General features: G+C 41.7%; 2 protein-coding genes across 22 annotated transcripts in view; one reads left to right on the top strand and one right to left on the bottom strand.

Moving 5' to 3' along the window:
* Positions 1 to 547: 547 nt before the first annotated feature.
* ArgRS-m (arginyl-tRNA synthetase, mitochondrial) lies at positions 548 to 3,064 on the bottom strand. The gene is made up of 5 exons (XM_043425148.1): positions 2,866 to 3,064; positions 1,557 to 2,712; positions 1,269 to 1,396; positions 900 to 1,123; positions 548 to 785 (listed from the first exon to the last, which is right to left on the bottom strand). The coding sequence occupies exons 1-5, from the start codon at positions 2,899 to 2,901 to the stop codon at positions 635 to 637; spliced, it is 1,695 nt and encodes a 564-aa protein (XP_043281083.1). The 5' UTR covers positions 2,902 to 3,064; the 3' UTR covers positions 548 to 634.
* Positions 3,065 to 3,659: 595 nt separating this feature from the next.
* Positions 3,660 to 19,767, top strand: part of lap (like-AP180) — a 29,505-nt gene continuing 13,397 nt past the window's right edge. For 10 of the 21 annotated variants that reach the window (XR_006261712.1, XM_043425128.1, XM_043425127.1 and 7 more), the window contains exons 1-9: positions 3,661 to 5,035; positions 17,351 to 17,493; positions 17,583 to 17,658; positions 18,188 to 18,202; positions 18,440 to 18,542; positions 18,723 to 18,931; positions 19,212 to 19,318; positions 19,436 to 19,477; positions 19,585 to 19,679. Coding sequence is in view for 20 of the 21 variants with exons in the window: in XM_043425128.1 (XP_043281063.1) it covers positions 4,906 to 5,035; positions 17,351 to 17,493; positions 17,583 to 17,658; positions 18,188 to 18,202; positions 18,440 to 18,542; positions 18,723 to 18,931; positions 19,212 to 19,318; positions 19,436 to 19,477; positions 19,585 to 19,679 (920 nt within the window). In the remaining variant the exon portion in view is untranslated. Of the gene's footprint in view, positions 5,036 to 17,350; positions 17,494 to 17,582; positions 17,659 to 18,187; positions 18,203 to 18,439; positions 18,543 to 18,722; positions 18,932 to 19,211; positions 19,319 to 19,435; positions 19,478 to 19,584; positions 19,680 to 19,767 lie in introns of all 21 variants that reach the window. The other 11 variants (XM_043425139.1, XM_043425133.1, XM_043425136.1 and 8 more) reach the window with 3 other exon arrangements.

Genomic DNA, 19,767 nt, shown 5'->3' with positions numbered 1-19,767 from the left:
TTGGGAATTTCGCCATAGAGAAGAAAAAATATTCTATTGTCGAAGATTGCGTGAATTTCTGAGTAAAGTGGATCGTCAGATGCTTGAACAAAAAAGAGATAAGTGAAAAAATGTCGAAACGACGATAACGATTTGTCTGAGATAAAACTTGGAAGAATGAGCGAAACAATATTAATTGAATCTGAATCATTTGTTGATCACTGAGTACGAAGATATTGAAAAAAAAAAAAACAAAAACATTCTGAAAAATCGTTTTCCAATGTAAAAATTAAATCGTTTTACTCAAAATGGCAACTGTTTCGCAGCTGGCCTGTTGACGAGGAACGTTAGGCGAAAGGAGCGAAAGAAGCCCGGCCAAGAAGGCGCCAGAAGGAAGTTCACGTGGAAAAAACGTTAATCTCAAGCACGAAGTTAGCGCGAGCTCTTTTATCGTATCAGTGTAAAAAAGAGACGGAGGGATCAAAAAACGATCACGTGTTCAATCGATTTGAATCAGGATTAAATGTACGATTGTGTAATGAATAAAACTGAGGATGAAAGAGATTACTTATCGTCCGATTGCCCCAAATCGATGATCTTGATCGATTTTATTCATACACTTATGTACATAACATTTTTTTTTCCAGGTTTCTTTTCACATTTTTTCGAGAGGTCGGAGACCAAGTAATTTCATTCCTTTTGCTAGAATATTCCTTGAAACTCGGTACAGAAGTAACCTTTGGGAGCCTACGTCTTCCGGTTCACCCTTGACTTTGAGTTCTCTCAAACTCCTGTTGATTGTGTGACTGCGTCGAGTAATTTTGGGTTTTGCGGAACAGAAAAAACAAACATTTTCAAAATTACATTTCATTCGGTAGCAGCATACGATATGATTTTTAGAAAAATCATTTAATAAATACCTCAACTCGAAAAGATATTTCACTAGATGACAGGGTTCCAGGGCACGATACGAAGAAATAATTGCTTCGTCGAACTGAACGATTTTCGTAACGAGATCGTTCACAATTGGTTCTCTCAGCATTGAGGGGTCGCACTCACTCGCCAGTTTCGTCTCACAATTCTCCTCCAAATTCACTAGTCGGCAGTGACAGTATTGTAATTTTACTCCAGTTTCTCCTTTTATCTGTTATCAACATTTTCCATTTTGTAGGATAATTCCGTTTGGAGATTTCGTATCGAAAAAATAATTCATTTGCCATTTTTAGGGAAATAATTATTGCCACTTTAGGGAAAAAAATTTGATTTCGCTCTTCACTTCAAATACTTACGTCCAGTGCAACATTCCAATTGAAATCATAATCTCGAAGCCTCTTTTGTTTCAAATCGTGAATAACGACTGCTGAAATTCCAAGGATGTCGGCGCTGTTGTCGTCAGGGGTAAGTGATACTTTGGTCGCTGAAATTCGTCAAGTTAAATTATTAGTCAGCCTGCAGAAAGTGGGCAAGCTTGTAAAATCTTGCTTAAATGGGTTTGTTATCTGTATGCCATGTACACAGAATCAGTGTGGAAATATTCTATGCATTATAATTAGTTATTAACACATATTTTTTCTTACTGAGCGAATTGATTTGTTTGTCTCGCATAGCGTCACGAGCCTCATTTAAAATATCATTGAGAAAAACAGCGGTGCCTTTTCTCGTGCTCATTCCACGTATTCTGCCAAACTTAACGTGCTGAATTTTATTGGCAAAAGGTTGTTTCATTTTGTCCAGAATATTCACTAAATTTGTAAAATGGTCGGTTTGCGAATTCTCCACAACATAGTACATCAGATCAAAATTATATTTTTCATATCGATCGATCGCAGCAGCAATATCTCTTGTTAAATAAAGTGTTGAGCCGTCACTTTTTATGATAGGAACGTTTCGCTTTTCGTTAATTGCTATAACTTTTCGTTTTTCAGCATCAATTTTCAAGAGTCCAAGTTGATCCATTTTTTGAATAATTGGATCGATAAACACTGCAGCGTACATGGATTCCCAGTGATACTCGTCAAACTGCACTCCCAATCTTCCATAAGTTTTGGTCAATTCTTGTGTAGTATATTTTTTAAGGATTTGCCATTTTTCAGAAATTTTTTGGTCACCTTTCTCCAGAGACTCAAAGATTTCTCTGGCTTTATGAGCTACATTTGGGTCGTTTTCTCCAGCTCTATTAGCACAGACGTAAGCTTCATATAGCTGCGATATGGGGTTTAATTTGAGAGAATCTTCAGTCAGGTTGAGCAAATTGATTCCAAGTTCTATGTAGCCAAACTGTGTGCCCCAATCTCCCAAGTAATTGATTTTTGTTGTACGATTGTTAAGAAAATCATGTAAATTGGTAATGTAATTACCGATAATAGTAGAGCGCAAATGGCCCACATGAAAAGGCTTTGCGACATTGGGGGAACTGAATTCAACCACAATTTTTTGAGGATCACAATAGTTACAGGGAGGCAAAGGGTCTCTCAAATTATTTTCAAGAATTTTCTTGACCAGTGTTTCTCGAGAAAGCTCAAACACAAGTACAGGCACTGCATCACTTTTAATTCCGATTTCTGCAAAAATATCACAACCATTTTCTTTGGAAATAATCTCAGCTTCCTTTCGTATATCGTAATGTTTTGTTTTCAACGGTAGGAAGAACGCGAATTCGTTCGATTCACGTTTAATACACAGATTAGCGATTATTTCGTTGAGCTTCGAAGTATCACGAAGACTCTGTGCAATCTATAAAAAAAAATCTTTGTTTTTTCTATTGTTTTGTGAATCCGATAAAATAAATGACTTTCTTAGCGTCGATTCAAAATTCTACACTTTTGGCAGAAGTTTTCATTAGAAAATGTAGGTTATAGTTGCTCATGTCATCAAAGACTTGATTACCTTTTGCTGTATCACGTTTCTTATTACGCTGCTCATATTCAAGATATAAACAAATTTAGCGTTAGTTATTTAATGTATTGTAAAATTGATGACAAATTGTCTACCGAACGGCAACCGGTTTAACCTCACTTTTGTATGAGTTTCCACGGCGGACCATGGGCGCCGCCATTTTTTATGTATCAGCGGAGTTCGCGGAGTTCTGGTTGCAACTTGACTAGGGAGTCATATTTGGAACTTACGCAATTCGCCCGCTATAACGTTCGGATTTCAAATCGATCCATTTTTTGGAAACTGGGCTATTCTATGAAGGCTCTATTCTGAATTTCCCGTGATGACGCCTGAATGTGATAGGCTATAATGACTTTTTTTTATCATTGAATACTTATTAAATGTTGACTAAGTGCGCCGGGGACGTTGCGAAACTTTCTCTCTAATGGAATTTTCATGAATCAGATTTCTGGAGACATTTCGATTCCATCGTAATTTCTTTCAACAACGTAAAATAAAGTAATTATAAACATGAATCTGAGAAAAAATGATATTCCAACTGTATTTGGAAAGTAAATTTATAGTAGGCCGCTTGATTCGCATAGTTCTTACGTCACAGTGGACCGCGCAGTCTCATGGCTAGGCAGCGAACGGTCGTGAGGAAGGGCGCCGAAAGGGGAGAGATTTTGCGAAGTGTCTCGTGGGGTTAGAAGACTCTAGTTGAGTTGTCGATTAAAGAGTGGGGGTAAAAGTTGTTTGGTGGTGGTTAGTTGAGGTCGCGACGGGTGCGCGCGCTCTCGGAGGTAGTCGGAGAAACGATCGTAGAGTCGGCCATTTTCGCTGGTCGTGGGAGCAGCGAGAGCTAGCCTTCCCGTGTCCGGCGCGGTCTTCTCTCGCGTGTGTGTGTTACGCTGAGCTGTCGTCCGTCCCACAGCTGAGCCGTTAAAACCGCGGGCGCGAATAATACCGAGAAATAAAGGGGGAACAAATATCAGATCCAGGAGAAAAAAGAACGAACCGTAGTGAGAATAAAGGTGGAAAGTTAGTGGTGTTGATCGTAGGTGTATCTCATGGGGTCCGCCTTATCAGTATTTGCGATAATCCGCCGAAAGAGTAGCACATAACCGTCAGATATAGAAAAAAAGTACAGCCGGTTCTTAGTCACAAAATTCTGCGAAAGAAGAAAGAATCACAGAACGAGAGAGAGAGAGAGAGAGAGAGAGAGAGAGAGAGGGCGAACGAAGGAAAAATAGAGTAGTGAGGGGAGAGAAGACGGTGAAGACATCACCCGGTAAGGGCTTAAAAAAGGGGCGAGACACAGAGTATTAACGAAGGGCACCAAAAGGTGTAAAGCCTCGACATATCTTCGAAAACACAAGAGGAAGGTAAAAACATCGTTTTTCGTGTGGCATGAGTGACAAGAAATCGAGTTTAATTTCAAAAGTGTTGAGTTGAAAAAAACAAATCAAACGTGTAAAACAAACCACATATTTATTCGGTGATTCGGGCGAGGCGAGTGTGAGTCGTTGAGTTTATTGAACGACATTGACGCGGGGTCCCGTTCATTCGAACGTCATCCGAGGTTCCGCGAGAGTGTACATTTCGCCGTTTTTATCTCTTTTTACCGTGCGTATCCCTCATGACTTTCGGGCACAGTGATTTGGTGGAGCGAGAGAGAAGAGCGTGCGCGTAGTGATTTCAGTTAATCGTTTTTTCCACGATATCAAGTCGGATTCATCTGAGTGAAGACGAAACAAGAAAGATAGAAAGATAGACACACAGGCAGGCCGGTCGATCGGTGCGTTGGAGAGTTCTTAACCGTGAGAACCCTCCGTTTTATCAAAGGAGCGCTCGGCAGAAAGAGAGAGGAAGAGAGAGAGAGAGAGAGAGAGAGAAAGGAAGAGTATAGAGCGTCGAGGAAGAACATCGAGGGTAGCGCGGGTGGGTGGGGGCGAAAAACACTGTGCTCTGTGACAGGAAGGTGCGGATAGGAGCGAGCCGGCTCCGATATTGTAAAAAGGAGAGAAAAAAACATATACACACACAAGTACGATGGCGGGACAAACTATAAACGACAGGCTGTTGGCCGCGAGACACAGTATTGCGGGCCAGGGCCTTGCAAAGTCCGTATGCAAAGCGACCACCGAGGAGATGATCGGACCAAAGAAAAAACATCTTGATTGTGAGTTTCCCTCAAAACATATTGTTCATTTACCCCTTCCCTATGACCCCATTCTCCTTTACAAATAAACCGTGACACTTTAGTCACACGTCACGAAGCACGAAAATTCACGTAACGAATGATTAAATACTATAAATTCGTTGACTCGTGGACTTTGATATTTAAATTACGTACCCGAGCGAACGTGATTGTTGGAGTCGAAAAAAATATCGAGGGAAAATCGTCTCGCGAGTGATTTCGCGACTTTCGAGTCACTCTCGGAGAAAAAGAGAAGGAGAGAGAAAGAGGGATGTTTGTGGGCGCCGGTTTCGAAAGAACCGGTTCTCTCTTTGCTCTCTAGGTGTATCACACTAATACCTATACATTATATATATATTTAAATATATATAACGTTGCACGTTCCGGCCAATGGCCAATCTTACAGTTGCTCGTTTCGTGTCTCCTCTATTTCTTTCTCTACCTCTTTCTCTCTCCCCCTCGCACGTTCGTCCAGCTATTGACAATTTCTACGTGAGACAGCGAATCAGCGAGAATTTGTATTATGTATTAGTGTATATCGGGTTATAAAATGTTACGTCTGGGCATTCAAAGATCTGGAATAACGTGCTCGCGTACAATTACGATGAAAAATTAAAATTGCCCGCTCGGGCTTGACACCGCGCATTCTAATCGCCATATTATTTTTGCAGCATGAAAAATTTCAATAAAAAATCATATAAAAATGCATTGAATCGGATTAAAAATTTTGTTGACGAGGAACAAATAAATAAAAGTAAATCATGCAGTCGCGTACTTCGTACGAATGTTTCGAGCGTATGGCACCGATAATTCGACTATTTCGGGCATGCAGGGGTAATGCGGATCGGGTCACTCTTATTACTATTGTTATTCTTGTTATTTGGAACCTCGCCAACTGTGCCTGCGACACATCAGCACGAACATTTCTGAGGGATTGTCATGAGTGCATGTTTCGTGATATTCCGACGCATTTTCTCCCCGAATAAAAACAACAAGGAATCACTACTTTTATGAGTTTATTTTAAAAATCGCAAAATACGACGAACGTCGACGAACGTCGACGGCCTTTCGAGATTCTTTCCTCTAGAAGAATAAAAAGTGACGTATTGAGATTATTGAAAATCGAATAGTCGAATTGCCGAGAATAAAAAAGGTCTGCGCCGCTACGTTTATTCGCCACGTTGTTGAGAGATGAGAAAAAAGAAAGGAAAGAAGGATGAGAAAGGTCGTTGCTTGAGGTCAATCGGTTGCGACGTACGGTTCATCGAGCTCAACTCCTCGCTCGTTCTCTTCCCAGAAACGTATTATTTAGCCACAATAATAATGATAAAACGTTGGTCCTGTTTATTCGAATAGATAAACCGACCTGAAGTTGTTGTCGTTTTTTTTTTACTTATTTTCTTCAATCTTTCGGGCAGACTCGAGTTCTTGAAAGGGCAAAAAACCATGCGAAATGGAACGTTCGGGTGCCGGAGAAAGAGAACGAAACAGGGAAGCCAAGTTAGTGCGGTGCTCGTGTCCCTATCGATTTTCCCAGCGTTCGAGTTAGAGACCACCGGATAGAGACGGAGAGAGAAAGAGGCGCCACGAATACCGCGCACTTGCTCTAATTTTCATACACCAAATACCCTTCGATATTCGTGCATCTTTGTGCACCTACATTTTTTGTATTTCTTTTTTTTTTTTTTCTTAACCTTTCTCCCTCCCTCTCTTAACTCACATCGGACATTTATTTCGATCGCCTATTTCTGACAGTATTAAGGAGTTTCGGTACAGGCGATACAATGTTGCCATGCTAATCCATGCTAAAAAAATTTAAAAATTCAAAAAGTTCAGAATTTTATAAAATTTGGTGAACATATTCTTTAGTGCCAAATTTGACGACACAAATTTTTTAAGATTTTTCTTCTACACAGTTATCGAGTAATTGATCACTAAAGTTTACGTGTATAAGCATAGCGTTTCCATATATATAGGTATACATTCCGGGCATGAGAAATCTGCTTTAATGCGTAATTACTCGATAACTAAGTAGAAGAAAATTTTGAAAAAATTTGAGTTTTCGCACTTGATGTTGAAGAACATTATCACCAAATTTGATCAATTTCTTAATATTTTGACTTCTGTACTGAAACTCCTTAAGGATGTTCGGCCACCTCGTCGTTCGTGGACTTTCATTGACGGAATTTGTCTTCTCTCTATTTTTTTTAAATTTCGTATCGCAATGCATCGGGATTTGGATTAATCATTTTTCGCCATCGAAAAGAGCTGAATTTTGCTCGGTCGACAAATTCGATTTAGTTCGTAATCGAGTTCCGATGCGGTCCGATTAACTTATTTCGTCACTACAAATTCATTGCTTTCCTGAACTTTGTGTAGGACGCTTGAAGAAAATGGTTCGAGGGACGGAAATCGTGACACCGTGCCCAGTATACTCGGGGATGAAACGAAACTGAAATTTTTCCGTCCTTAAGGACGCCGCGACGATTGGTGTCGGTTCTTTACATCGATTTTTAAGGCGTTCGAGCTCGTCGCCATTGTCGCCGGGGCGAGAGGGCGAAGCGCTCCAGTTCTTCTCTCCCTTTTTCTTTCTCACTCTCCCCCAGGAATCACGTGCTCACAATAATTTCATGATGACAGAAAAAATAACGTCTCACCGCGGCTCGCGGAGGCTCAACGAGGAGGATCGACGAGACGAAAGAGAGCCGCAGAGAAAGAGAGAAAAATACTCATTCACTCGTTGAGATCGAGGTCAGGGCCGTCTGAGGTGACCACCGGAGACTCCGTTTTCTTCGTCAGAAAACGGCGTCACTTCCATCGAGATGGAAACGAATGAAACAACATATACGCGCGCGTACTCGTAATGTTATCATAACTCCGCGATCCGAGGGGAAAGTTCGCTCCTACCTATTACGAATTACGATCGATTCGATCGTCGAGAGGCGGCTCATCGATTCTTTTTTCGTAATGAAACTCGAGAAAATCGAAAATTTCAATCCTCTCATTTCAGCTCCAACATTTGGAGGAACGCTCGATAAAATTATTCCGTTTTTTCATTCGAGTTTTAACCACTTCCCCGACATTTTATTTTCCTGCATTTTTAAACGTTCCTCAGCCCCACTTACGTCGCAGTGGGCATGGAATTGTAAGAGTAAAATAGAAATTTTGAAACGAATACTCGAACACACTCGTCCTCGGATTTCTCGCATGCTCGAAAGTGAACGCTCGACACAGAGAGCTTCGTTCTGCTCCTTGCGAGCTCGAACACACACGAGTGTCTCCCTGATACACATGTGATTCCGTTTATGGTATTGAGCAGGGGCTCTGCTCTCGCGAGGAATTCCAGTGGTGCACTCGCGGGCGAATACCCACCGAAGATTTGCATTTTGTACCAGTGATTACCATAATTGCGGAAAAGTAAGCTAATTACTACGAAAGCAGGAGGAGGGAGAAGGAAAAATCATTATTGGGAGGAGTCGAATGACATTTTGAAGGAAACATTGCACGAGACTGAAAACCAGTCGATTTTACGTTGCTTCGAGTGAAAATATCCGAGCGTTTTTCTCAAGGGGACTCGACACCGTTGTTTCTTCGATTTCGAAATCTCTCAAAGTTGGAAATATGGACGGCGACGGTGCGAGTATTTGGGAAGAGACGTACGATCAAATATTTTTTCTACTTTTATTTGCTCTCGATGCTGCTTGAATAATTTATGGAAAAGTGGGCCAAATTCCAAGCCGAACGAGAGGTTCGGACTGCTCGTTGAACTCTGCTGGGTTTTCGTTTACATATTCGTTTCGGCTACTCCCACGAGCAAACACTCATTCGTTTACGCACTAATTTGTCACTCGCCTGTAAAGCGTCAACCGTAGCGTTGGCTAACGTGGGGTAAAAAATCAATTCTTTAATTTTTGAGTGATCGTGCGTGAAATTGAAACTCGATTCGCACCAAATTGCGATGCGCTCTGCGCTCTATAAAAAATCTAAAAGAGCCGAGGCTCGGGGGAAAATGTGGAAAAGGTGCTCGTCGACGTGGGAAATTGGTAAAAACTCGAACCGAATCAAGCTGGTTCACGCACGAAACGATTTTCTTAAGAGAGTCGAGAAATTTACACAAACTTTACAATTTCGAATTGATAACTCTGACGTTTATTTAAAGTGATTGTATCTTTGATTAGGAAGTAAAAATCGATCGAATTTAGACACCCTTAAAATACGATCCCTCAGGCATGATCCACCTTAATGGAAAGTGCAAATGGGAAATGAAAGTTTCGAGTTTTCTTACGAAGCTCTCCGAATGCTTTTCTGGGACGACTCTCGCCCTTTTTGAGAATGTTAAATTTACGAAGGAAACCATTGCAGTGACGAGTAGAGGGAGCTTGAAAAAGAAGCATTTTTCTCGAGTAGAATTGTGCGAAACGCGACTCGATTATCTTGTCACTTTCAATTTCAGCAGCAAAATAATGAATTCGCTAATGTTTTCTCATCGCAGCACTCTCTCCTCGCATCTTTTCACTGTTACGCGTCTCGTTCGTCTAGAGAGTTTGCACTCGCTGGACAGGAGGAGAGTCAGTAGTCAGAGTCGTTCATATTTTTTTTCACTCTACAGACGAATCGACGAGGCTCGCGACTCGGTACGGATTCTCGTCGAGCGGCCGCGCCACTGGCGTCACCACGTGGTCGGGAGCCTTTGACGTTTATCGCTTCTCGCGTCCCCCGCGCGGTTACGCTTATTTTTTTTTATTCGTCTGATCAATCGGCGCAAATTTGCACTCGTTCTTCGGCACTTATTCGCTCAAAATTCGTCGAAATTTTCTCCTCGCTCTCTCCGCATTTCGGAAGGAAATAATCCAAACGCGTCTGAATATGTCGCACGCGCACGAGATGCTGATACAAGCGAGGACGGCGGAACAGTCGGGGCGGATATGAGCCGCGTCGTTTATCTCGTATCGGAACCAGACGATTTTATTGTTTTTTTTCTCTCTCCATTGATGACGCTACATTCAGTGTTATCGTTATTCAAAGACGAAAAAACAACCTGGTGATACGATCTTGAAAGCAGCGAGTTTTCTCTCACGTTTTTCCTCGCAAGCCAAAGGTCCTGCTCGTGATTCAACGCCGCGCGAATTCTTTTATCAGTGTCCGCGGAGCCCGAGATCTTCCTCACGGCTTTAACGTTGTGTAGAAAACGATTCAGCGAGGAGACGAAAAATCTCTTGATTGAACAAGATTTTTTCTCGGCTCAACGAATGGCGGGGACGACGACGAATTTTGTCGATTCGAGCCAACAGATTGGCTGATCGGAGGACCGAAATTTTTCTGCAGTTCACAAATTTCATTTTGCTTCCCACGATTTTCTGATCCGAGCAAAGTTTCGTTGAATCCACAAGTTGCATTTCTCGGCAAGGTAACCGGCGCTGGATAAACTTGAAGAATTTTTCGAATTATTTTGAATATAGACGACGCTGAAGTTTCCAACGTTGGAGTCCAACGAAATGAATGAAAACAAAATGATACATTCATCAGTTTTTTATTTCACAAATCATAATTGTGTAGATTGAAAAACTACGAAGTATAAATTCGGCAGGAAATAAATTGGAGGATTGCTGGAATTATTGAACAATTTTTTAGATCATTTCGTTGGACTCCAACGTTGGAAACTTCAGCATCATTGAATATAGAAATGAATAAAATCCATTCCTTTCAAACCAGAGCAATTTATTTTCCGACATTATACAAATTCAGGAGATTAAACTCCAATGATTAAAGATTCAATTTCATCCCGAGTCGTGAACAATTTTGTTCTGTAAATTCCTCCATTTTTTTCTCGAATCTGCAATCAGAGGCGAATATATTTTTAATCCAATGCAAAATCCGTCTCTCGTCACACACTCTCGAGAAAAATAATGATAACAACAACAGCAACAGCAATAATAACGATGCTACGATGACAGGCGGCGGATGCGCCGCTCTGATTTCCGTATAATAAATTCGATATCGCGTCTCTCGTGTGACGAACGTCTGGCCGGGTACGGAAGGCACCGAAGCGCTCGAATATCTTGTGGGCCGGCGCGCTTCTATCAAAAGTCCTGTCGAGTTTGCCGAAACACTTACGATATCGCGCATACGCCCCCTCGTGTCACTTTCAGAAAATATTCCTCGCGACAAAACATTTTTTTCTTATGGCCTCGACAGGAAATAATATTTTGAGGTACAGTGGGAATTTTTTCCCCACCGATCTACAGATTTTATCGATTTTTCATCCGATTGGCTTTTCCAGCTCGATTTTTCTCATGCTTACGAAATACAATTTTGAGCAAACCTTTATCGCAGTTCGCAGTGGATTCGTCGAGCGTAATTGAGCAGTCTTTTCCGTCGTTCGATCGAGTATTTTTGAACGACTCTGTACAACGATTAATTTTGAGCACGCGCGCACACACCCCTCCGATTATTCGGTGTCAGCACTTTTGCGATTATCGTACGACGGGGGGCAATCATCGACGAAATAAAAAAGAGAGTGAGAATATGATCCTAAACACATTGACGAAACTGGGGCAATGTGTCCGGAAAGTATGAAGCGCGCGCGCGAGAGAGAGAGAAGAGTGGAATTTATGGGCTTCTGGAATTCGTCTGCTGATAGCGATGATTCGATAAGAGGCCAAATTTACACAGAATCAGATATTCCGATTGAGTCGTCCGCTCGAAACACTCGTGGGAAAAACAAGTAACAAAAATACTAGAAAAAAAGTGAGAGAATTCGAAAAAAAGCCTCCAATAACTTCAGCGATTCTTCAACAATTTCGTTCCCTGCCGAGCTTGCAAAGTTTTTCAACCTGACCGATATTCCGTGAGATATAAACTCGTGAATTTCGTTGGACTCCAACGTCGCTACTTCAGCGAAAAAAAATATATTCCCAATCATCGTAAAAATCCAATTATAGAAAACAAATATTTTCTGGATTGCGTAACTCGTTAATTATGAGATTCCATGTGCGAGAATAAATGCCTCGTTTCTCGTTGAAAAACTCACACGACACGCTTTACACGATGTAAAAAGTGTTTTAAAACACACAAGCTTCTCTCTCTCTCTCTCTCTCTTTACTGTGAGAGAAGTCGGAGAATATTGGGACTAGTAACGTGTGTTGAAAGATTTTCTCGTCTGGATGAGACTGGTTACTTGCATGGCTTTACAGCAGAGTAAAGAGCCTTGAACATAGAGATGTGTGTGCGCGGGTGTGTGGAACGTGTACAACACAATAGGTGAACGACTCACGGATAATGCAGTTGTCGCGCGAGGTGAACCGGCGCGTATTAGATTGTGTTTTTCCCCCTCGATAAAAAGAAGGTCCGAGGAGCGCTGAAAAGGGAGAAAAAAGGTTCAATGATTTCTGGGAACTTATTTTCCTTCTGGGAATGAATAAAAATGTATTTTCAAGATTTTATAATCGGCGTATCGCAGCAATGAGGGATCTGAGGCTGCTGAGCGTCGGCACGGTGCTTGAAGCGTCGTGTGCAGGGAGGCGAACGAGCAAAGGGCCGCGCGCAATCAATCCCGTGGTTTTGTTATTATTATGAAAAAGTATTGACCGCAACCTCGAGTATTCTCGAGTTCCTGAGATTACTACCATTCCAAAAATACTGTTTAGAACGTTTTTTATAAGCAAAAGAGTTTTGGGTCGCTGCACGCGGCGGTACGCGGAGCCCAGGAAACGGTCCCACTCGCCGGACCGATGGCCACTCGATCGCTGCCAAACAGCATTCGAACAATCGCTCAGCTCCACGATCACGGAATTCCCTAAACATTGTTGTTTGCGTTGGAAAAAAACGGTCGCAACGATCCTCCGCGAATTGATCGCATCCTCGAGCGAAGTGAGGCGAAGCGCAGAGTGCCAAATTTTCGTTGAACGCGAGTATAAGCGTGCATCGGTAAACTCGAATAAAAATAAATGTGAAAATAAGAGAAAGAGAGAGAGAGCGAGGGAGAAGGAAAACAAAGTCAGGTCTATTAATGCTCGTGTTGCTCTTGGGTGTTTCGGCACACATGTTATAATTGGAACAGGAAGGCCTGCAAGGTCGATTGTACTCTCTCTTTCTCTCCCTCTCTCTCTCGCTCTTTCTCCCTCGTCTTCCTCGCTCTCGAGTCCGCCTCCCCGTCGATTTTGCTGCGCTCTTGCTCGGGCTTCGCGCGACCACTCGAGACACGAGTGCAGTAGAATCCGCTGTCGGCGTATCCTCGACGTCCACTTCGCATCGCGTTTACCAGCATCGGAAGCGATTTTCGTGCCCGGAATTCGTACTGAAATTATCAGCACTAAAATAGTGGTTTCGTAAATCCGAATATTTCATCAATTCGAACGAGCGTTGAAATCGACGAGGGGATTGAAATTTCCATTGTTCAATGAACGAAAACATCGGTTAAACCGTCCCGAATTTCCTCTCTCGAAGCAACTCCCATCGCAGCTTCCATTATTAAGGGCTCAGCGGGATTATTCAACGTCGCAGGAGCCTTTTTATTTCCTTTTTATACTTCCTAAACTCCCGACTGCGATTGCCGTTACGGGGCTCGATAAGCACCGCAAGGGTTTCGAGTATATTGATAAAGGGAGCGAGAGAGAACGATCTCCCGGTGCCCCGAGCGCGCTAGTACATAATATAACGTAAGCCGGAGATCGACCATCACCCTCGAGAGTCTCTTCATCAGGATAGATCGGTACGGAGATAACGAGACCGAATTATGATGTCTCTCTCCCTCGCGCTTTCGTACCGAGCGCGAGAGTTTGTTGTGCTGCGTTTTTGTACCGTTTAATCGGGGAAAAAAGAAATTGTTTGCCCTTAAATTCTTCGATTTATCTAATTCTTTCGTTCGTTTCATTTAATCGAGTAGTGTTCGGAGCAACGACGATTACGATCGAAGCGTCCAAACGGCCAGGATGCAGTGCAGATTTTTTGCACCCAATGGAACGAGCCGTTTCCGCACTTGTCGAGACTCCTTCGAGGCCAGGGCCCGTACGGAACGGTCCGTTTCCAGCAATTTCGAATGTTTTAACAACTCGATGATTTTCGGGGTATTATAAATGCCTGACGTCACGAACCCGAGGCGGGAGAAGATGAGAAAAAGCGTGGGATTGGTAGCTAACCCTAGGCGCGGACTTGGTACGTGTAAACGTATACGTTGTACAACATAAAAGTCAGCGGATCAATACTTAAAGGCGATAGAGTTGGCCAGCGATGCTAATTTCTCGGGAGCGACCTTTTTTTATCCGCGTTGATGCACCGACGAGGAAATGGATTTTCGCAATTCGTGCGTTGAGCTGACGCTTTTTCTTTACAACACTTTTTTTTATCGTTCGCTTTCGTTTCGCTCTTTTCGACGTTGGAAAGTTGAAATATTTCGTAGATAAAGAGTTTCGACGCGAGTCGATGAATGAAAAGTAATTAGGACACAACGGTCGAGTAAGTTCGAGCTCGTTGCACGGCTTTTCTCACTCCGCAGTGACGTAAGAATACGCAGAGTGGAAGCGCGCTCGCGCATTTTCTTGCTCGAGTTGGGAAAAGGTCGCAGGCGGTTTGGGACTCATCGACGGAGAATCCGTTCTCCGTCTTTAGGGGGCTCGTACATATTTTTTTTTTTCCAATTTATAAGACGAGGAACGAGAGACTTTTCGGAGTGAAAGTCGATCGCAGAGTTTAAGGAGGTTGCTAAATCGGCGACTCGTTTTATCGCTCGAATTCATTTTCATTCCTCACGCCAATGTGTCTTTACGCATGTCGTTGATTTTTCAGAGCCTCGTAAATCGTTTTTTTATCGCTGACACTTACGTCACTCGCATATTTTGAAAATACTTATATACCGGATCGAAGAAATGTGCACTCCGGAGAAATTTTATCGGACTGAGTCACCGCGGTTCACGTTTGTTTTAACACGAGAGCCACGTGTGTGTGTTTTTACAGAACGAACCAGATGGTGGTGCGCTGCGCTAAATAACTCGTCGATGATAAATCCATCGAGGTTAAATCAAATTTTTGCGAAAGTCCACGCCATAATACGAGCTTGAAATAAAGTGAGGGAACTTTTGAATTGTATTTTCAATCTCTACAGTAGCTCGAGTCTTTCGATGACTGTTCAAACAATTTTTGTTCCAACTTGAATTTGCTTTGTTTGAAAAGTCAGACGACGATAATCGTACGGCCAGGCATAGAGTTTTCCAATTTTCTTTTCTTATTCTTAAATTTTTATCTTTTTTCTGTGACTCGGAGAAAACGGTGATAAACAAATGGAATGCTGAAAAAAACCTCCCACTCGTAAATAAAAGTTGATTGATTTTTTATCACGGCTTATTAGCAACGCGACAGTTTTTTCATCGTGTCAAAAAAATTGGCAGGCAAGATCGTAGCAGAGGACGGGAAACGTGTATTTTTCGTTAGCGTTATCGCGTGCTCACTTGGGAAGTGCGATATGAATCATTCCTCTTTTCCTCTCTCCCTGCCTCTTCGCGTCTGCTTTAGCGATGCAACGTGCAGGCTGCTGGCAAGTAGGAATCGCGAGAGCAGGCAGACGAGAGCCATCTCTATACATGGTACAATTGCTCGACGCTCGTGTCGCCACGTATTCGAGCTTTTCGCCCAACCAATTTTTCAATGCGCGCGCGCGCGCGCGCACACACTTTTGTATCGCTAACGTACGATAACCCGCGATAAATCCTGCTCAACGAGAGAGGGAGGCTGGCCAGAGAACGGGATGAGAAATCGAGCTGAAGCAGTTGCGGGTAAGAAGAGAGCTTGAAAATTCGTTCCAACTCGATCGGCGCTTTCGGGACAAGGCCATGTGCCAGAAAGCTTTTCTTTTTCTTCTTCTCCTCCTTCATCGATCCTCTCCGTCTCGGGGCGCACGCCGTCTGTCTCCGACTGATCGCCGGCTATCCCAGAGGTCACTGCTGACACTCCACGTTTCTTATTCTTCCTCGGATTGCCAAGAAACAAAAAACTATAGTGGGACTGGAATCAATTTCTGCAAATGTTCCGCGTCCAATTCGCGCTATTTTATCCTTCTGACTTTTGCTTCTGGTGAGAACGGAGAAAATAATACTTAATGAATATGCAAAAAGGAATTTTGAAGCAACACGATGTTTCGTTGCGAAGAAAAACCCTTCGCGTTCTTACCGCGAGGCTGCTCGAGTACTTTCCAATCGAATCGTAAATCGAATGCTCTCGCTAAAAAACTTCTCGACTGCGTGAGTCGCAGAGCAGGAAGCTACGGCTATAAAAATGTAGAAAAATAAAATTTCTGCCACGAGCCAGATCCCCGGAATTCCGGGTCACGTTTCGTACCTCGAGTCGAGGTGCTCTCTCGGGTGATCGAGAGGTCAGTATTCGGCAAATTTACGGGAATAGAACGAATCGGACGGGAGCCGAATCAGATTCGGGGAACGATTCGGCGAATCGAGAGAGCAGAAAAAGAACGGAGGGGGGAGTTGTAGCGGACAAAAGGGCCGAAGGGTTTTTTTATCGAATCAGACGGGGTTAATCGATGTTATTGACGAACGGATTGTAAGCGATTCTCTCATTCCCCATTATTCTCTCTTTCATCATTGTAATCGTGTCGACCTACGTAATATCTGTCTCGAAATACGTCTCTCTCTCGCATTCGCCGTTGTCACACTTTTAATATCCACTTACAGTGTCATTTTTCCTTCAATTTGCTCATCGAGTGAAAAATTAAAGTCACAAACGTGTCTGTTTTTATTTGCTAAACTTATACCGCCTTATCGCATTCCATCGAAATTTATAATTAATCATATTCATTTTGAATATTCAAATATTACTTCCAAAGTTCTCAGACTCATAAAATCATATTTATTTGTTCGAGCGATAATCATTTTCGTAAATTCAATTATTCACGCTCATTATCATAAACGTTTGAACATGAAAATTGAGATTAAAAAAAAAAAAATGTTGATGTACATCCAAATACAAAATCTGATGGAATATTTTCTCTCCGAACTCGTTCCACCACTTTCGTAGCACTTTCGAATGTGCAGGCTGTTGGTAAATAAATTAAAAAATAACTAGAAGTGTAATCAAAGCGATCTTGCTCTTTCCAATCACTTTTATCACTCTTGAAGAAAAATTCCAGGGTCAAATTTCAAAGCATTTTTGTGTTAATTTCGTATTAATTTGATGATGAGATTAGCATATAATTCGAATACATTATCGACTGTGACGACTTTCATTGAAAAGACTTGAACGTTCGTTCAACTTTATGGTCATTGGAATAATGATTTTTTATTATGATTGCAGATTTAATACATTGCACGAACGAGCCCAACGTTTCGATACCACAACTGGCAAATCTCCTGATCGAGAGATCCCAAAACACAAATTGGACAGTCGTCTTTAAGGCTCTAATAACCGTACATCACATGCTCTGCTATGGAAACGAGGTAAAAGGATAACAAGAACAAGATCTTACATCAGCCTCTATTTGTTGGTTTTTCAATTTTCATTAACTCTCAAACGTTTATTTTCACAGAGGTTTACTCAGTACCTTGCGTCGAGCAACAGCACGTTCCAGCTCAGTAATTTCCTGGACAAAAGTGGTGTGCAAGGTGAATTATTTAAGAGGAAAAAACCACTCGAAAATTTCCCTCGAGAGCTTCAGAATAAAAATATAACAAGAAGAGCAAATGCACAGTTGAAAAAAAAAAGAAAAAAAAACAACAACAACAACAACAACGAAATTCCATTCGAATTCAAATGAACGCTTGTGATCAGAAAAACTGCGGATCGTAGCGCACATTTCGTTGACTGCAAAATCAAATACGATAGAATGCTCACACTTTCGATTATTGTAACGTTCCACCATTTTTTTCGCTGTGCCGCATGTGAGATCTAATTGTACATAAATTGAGCAATGATTGAGGACTAACAAAATGTTTGAAACTAACAGCAATGGAAGCTAGAAAAGAAAATTTGTTCGAAAACCTTTGCTGACTCGTCGTTCCTGAATATACCAAAAAATTATCTTAATTTTTTTTGTTTGTAATTATCGCTCGAACTGTCTGATAAACTAACACGATATTTGCATTTTCTCTTTCCTCCTCGCATACGCATATCCGTAAACGCTTTTGGAAACAGCCGGAGCTCGGGTGGGTAAGTAAACAATGCTTACAGTAATATTTAACAGCCAAATAACGCATAAAGAGAAGGAAAAAAGAAAGGTCGAAAGAAAAATAACGGTGGAGGATGAAAAAAATTTTTTATGCTATATCACTTTATAAATATGAGTTTTTTTTTAGCAACTTGGGGCTCTGTCGAGGCATTCAAAAATTAAAATTTATCGAGTGCCGTTGAATCTTATTAATATTTTGTCCGTTTTCGTTTTTCTAGGGTACGATATGTCGCCGTTCATCAGGCGATACGCCAAATATCTTAACGAGAAAGCAATGTCGTACAGAAGTGTGGCCTTCGATTTCTGCAAAGTCAAACGAGGGTACGTAATCCAATAATTCGTAATGGTTCGATAAAATCCGCAAGAATTCTCCAATTTGTTCGGATGAATTTGTAAGCGTCTCGAGCCATGGACTAACGAATTGCTCCTGTTTTTATTCTCTCATTTCCATCGCTACTGTTTCGATTAACTAAGAACTTGATCGTCGTAAATTTTACTCAGGAAGGAAGATGGCACGCTGCGCACAATGAACGTTGAAAAACTTCTGAAGACCTTGCCGGTGCTCCAGGCACAGTTGGACTCACTCCTTGAATTCGATTGCACGGCCAATGATCTCACCAATGGCGTTATCAGTATGGCTTTCATGCTTCTCTTCCGAGATCTTATAAGGCTCTTTGCTTGCTACAACGATGGTATCATTAATCTATTAGGTTCGTATCACTTTTTTAAATGTCTGTGCTCACGAGGTCAAGGAAGTTTGAAAAACAAAGAATTTTCGTAAATTTCAAGTCGCGTTAAGAGGATGGTTAGAGATTTTGTACTCAAATATTCAAATGATTGTAGCTCATTTGCTGAAAATATTGGAAAATTTGGGGTTAATTTTAATAATTTTCCATGAGGAGTTGAGTCAGACATGAACGCATCATTGTATTATTCCTACAAAATCATCATTCCTAATACTCTTTGTGTTTCATTTTGATTTACAAACAGAAAAGTACTTCGACATGAATAAAAAGCAATGCAGAGACGCTTTGGATCTGTACAAAAAGTTTCTAATACGAATGGATCGGGTCGGAGAATTCCTCAAAGTTGCTGAGGTCAGTTATTTCTACGACCGACACGAAAATATGTGTCTGCGTAATACATCGATGAAAAATCACATATCTCGATTCCTCCTTCATTCGATAACCACGTCGTGACGATTTTATTTACAGAGTGTGGATATCGACAAAGGCGATATTCCTGACCTCACCAAGGTTCGTTTCATAAAATAGCTTGCTTTTTTCTTATGCTCACTGTAAAAATAGAAACGACAATTCCACAAAGAAGGAAAACGTTTATGTAATGGAACAATTTATTAAAGGCTCCGAGCAGTTTGTTGGACGCATTGGAACAGCACTTGGCATCCCTCGAAGGAAAGAAAGGTTCGGCGGCCAACACCCCGACTCAATCAGCCAGGTACGTACTCAGGATTAATAGCGTCAAGTGTCTCTGCAATAACATGACTTTTCGTCAATTTCCATTATTAAAAAGTAAATGAAAGAAG

This window comes from Venturia canescens, chromosome 7, assembly GCF_019457755.1.
Source record: "Venturia canescens isolate UGA chromosome 7, ASM1945775v1, whole genome shotgun sequence".
NCBI classification, from domain to species: domain Eukaryota; kingdom Metazoa; phylum Arthropoda; class Insecta; order Hymenoptera; family Ichneumonidae; genus Venturia; species Venturia canescens.
The sequence above is the reverse complement of the archived record's forward strand: the minus strand, read 5'-3'. Positions and strand labels throughout refer to the sequence as shown.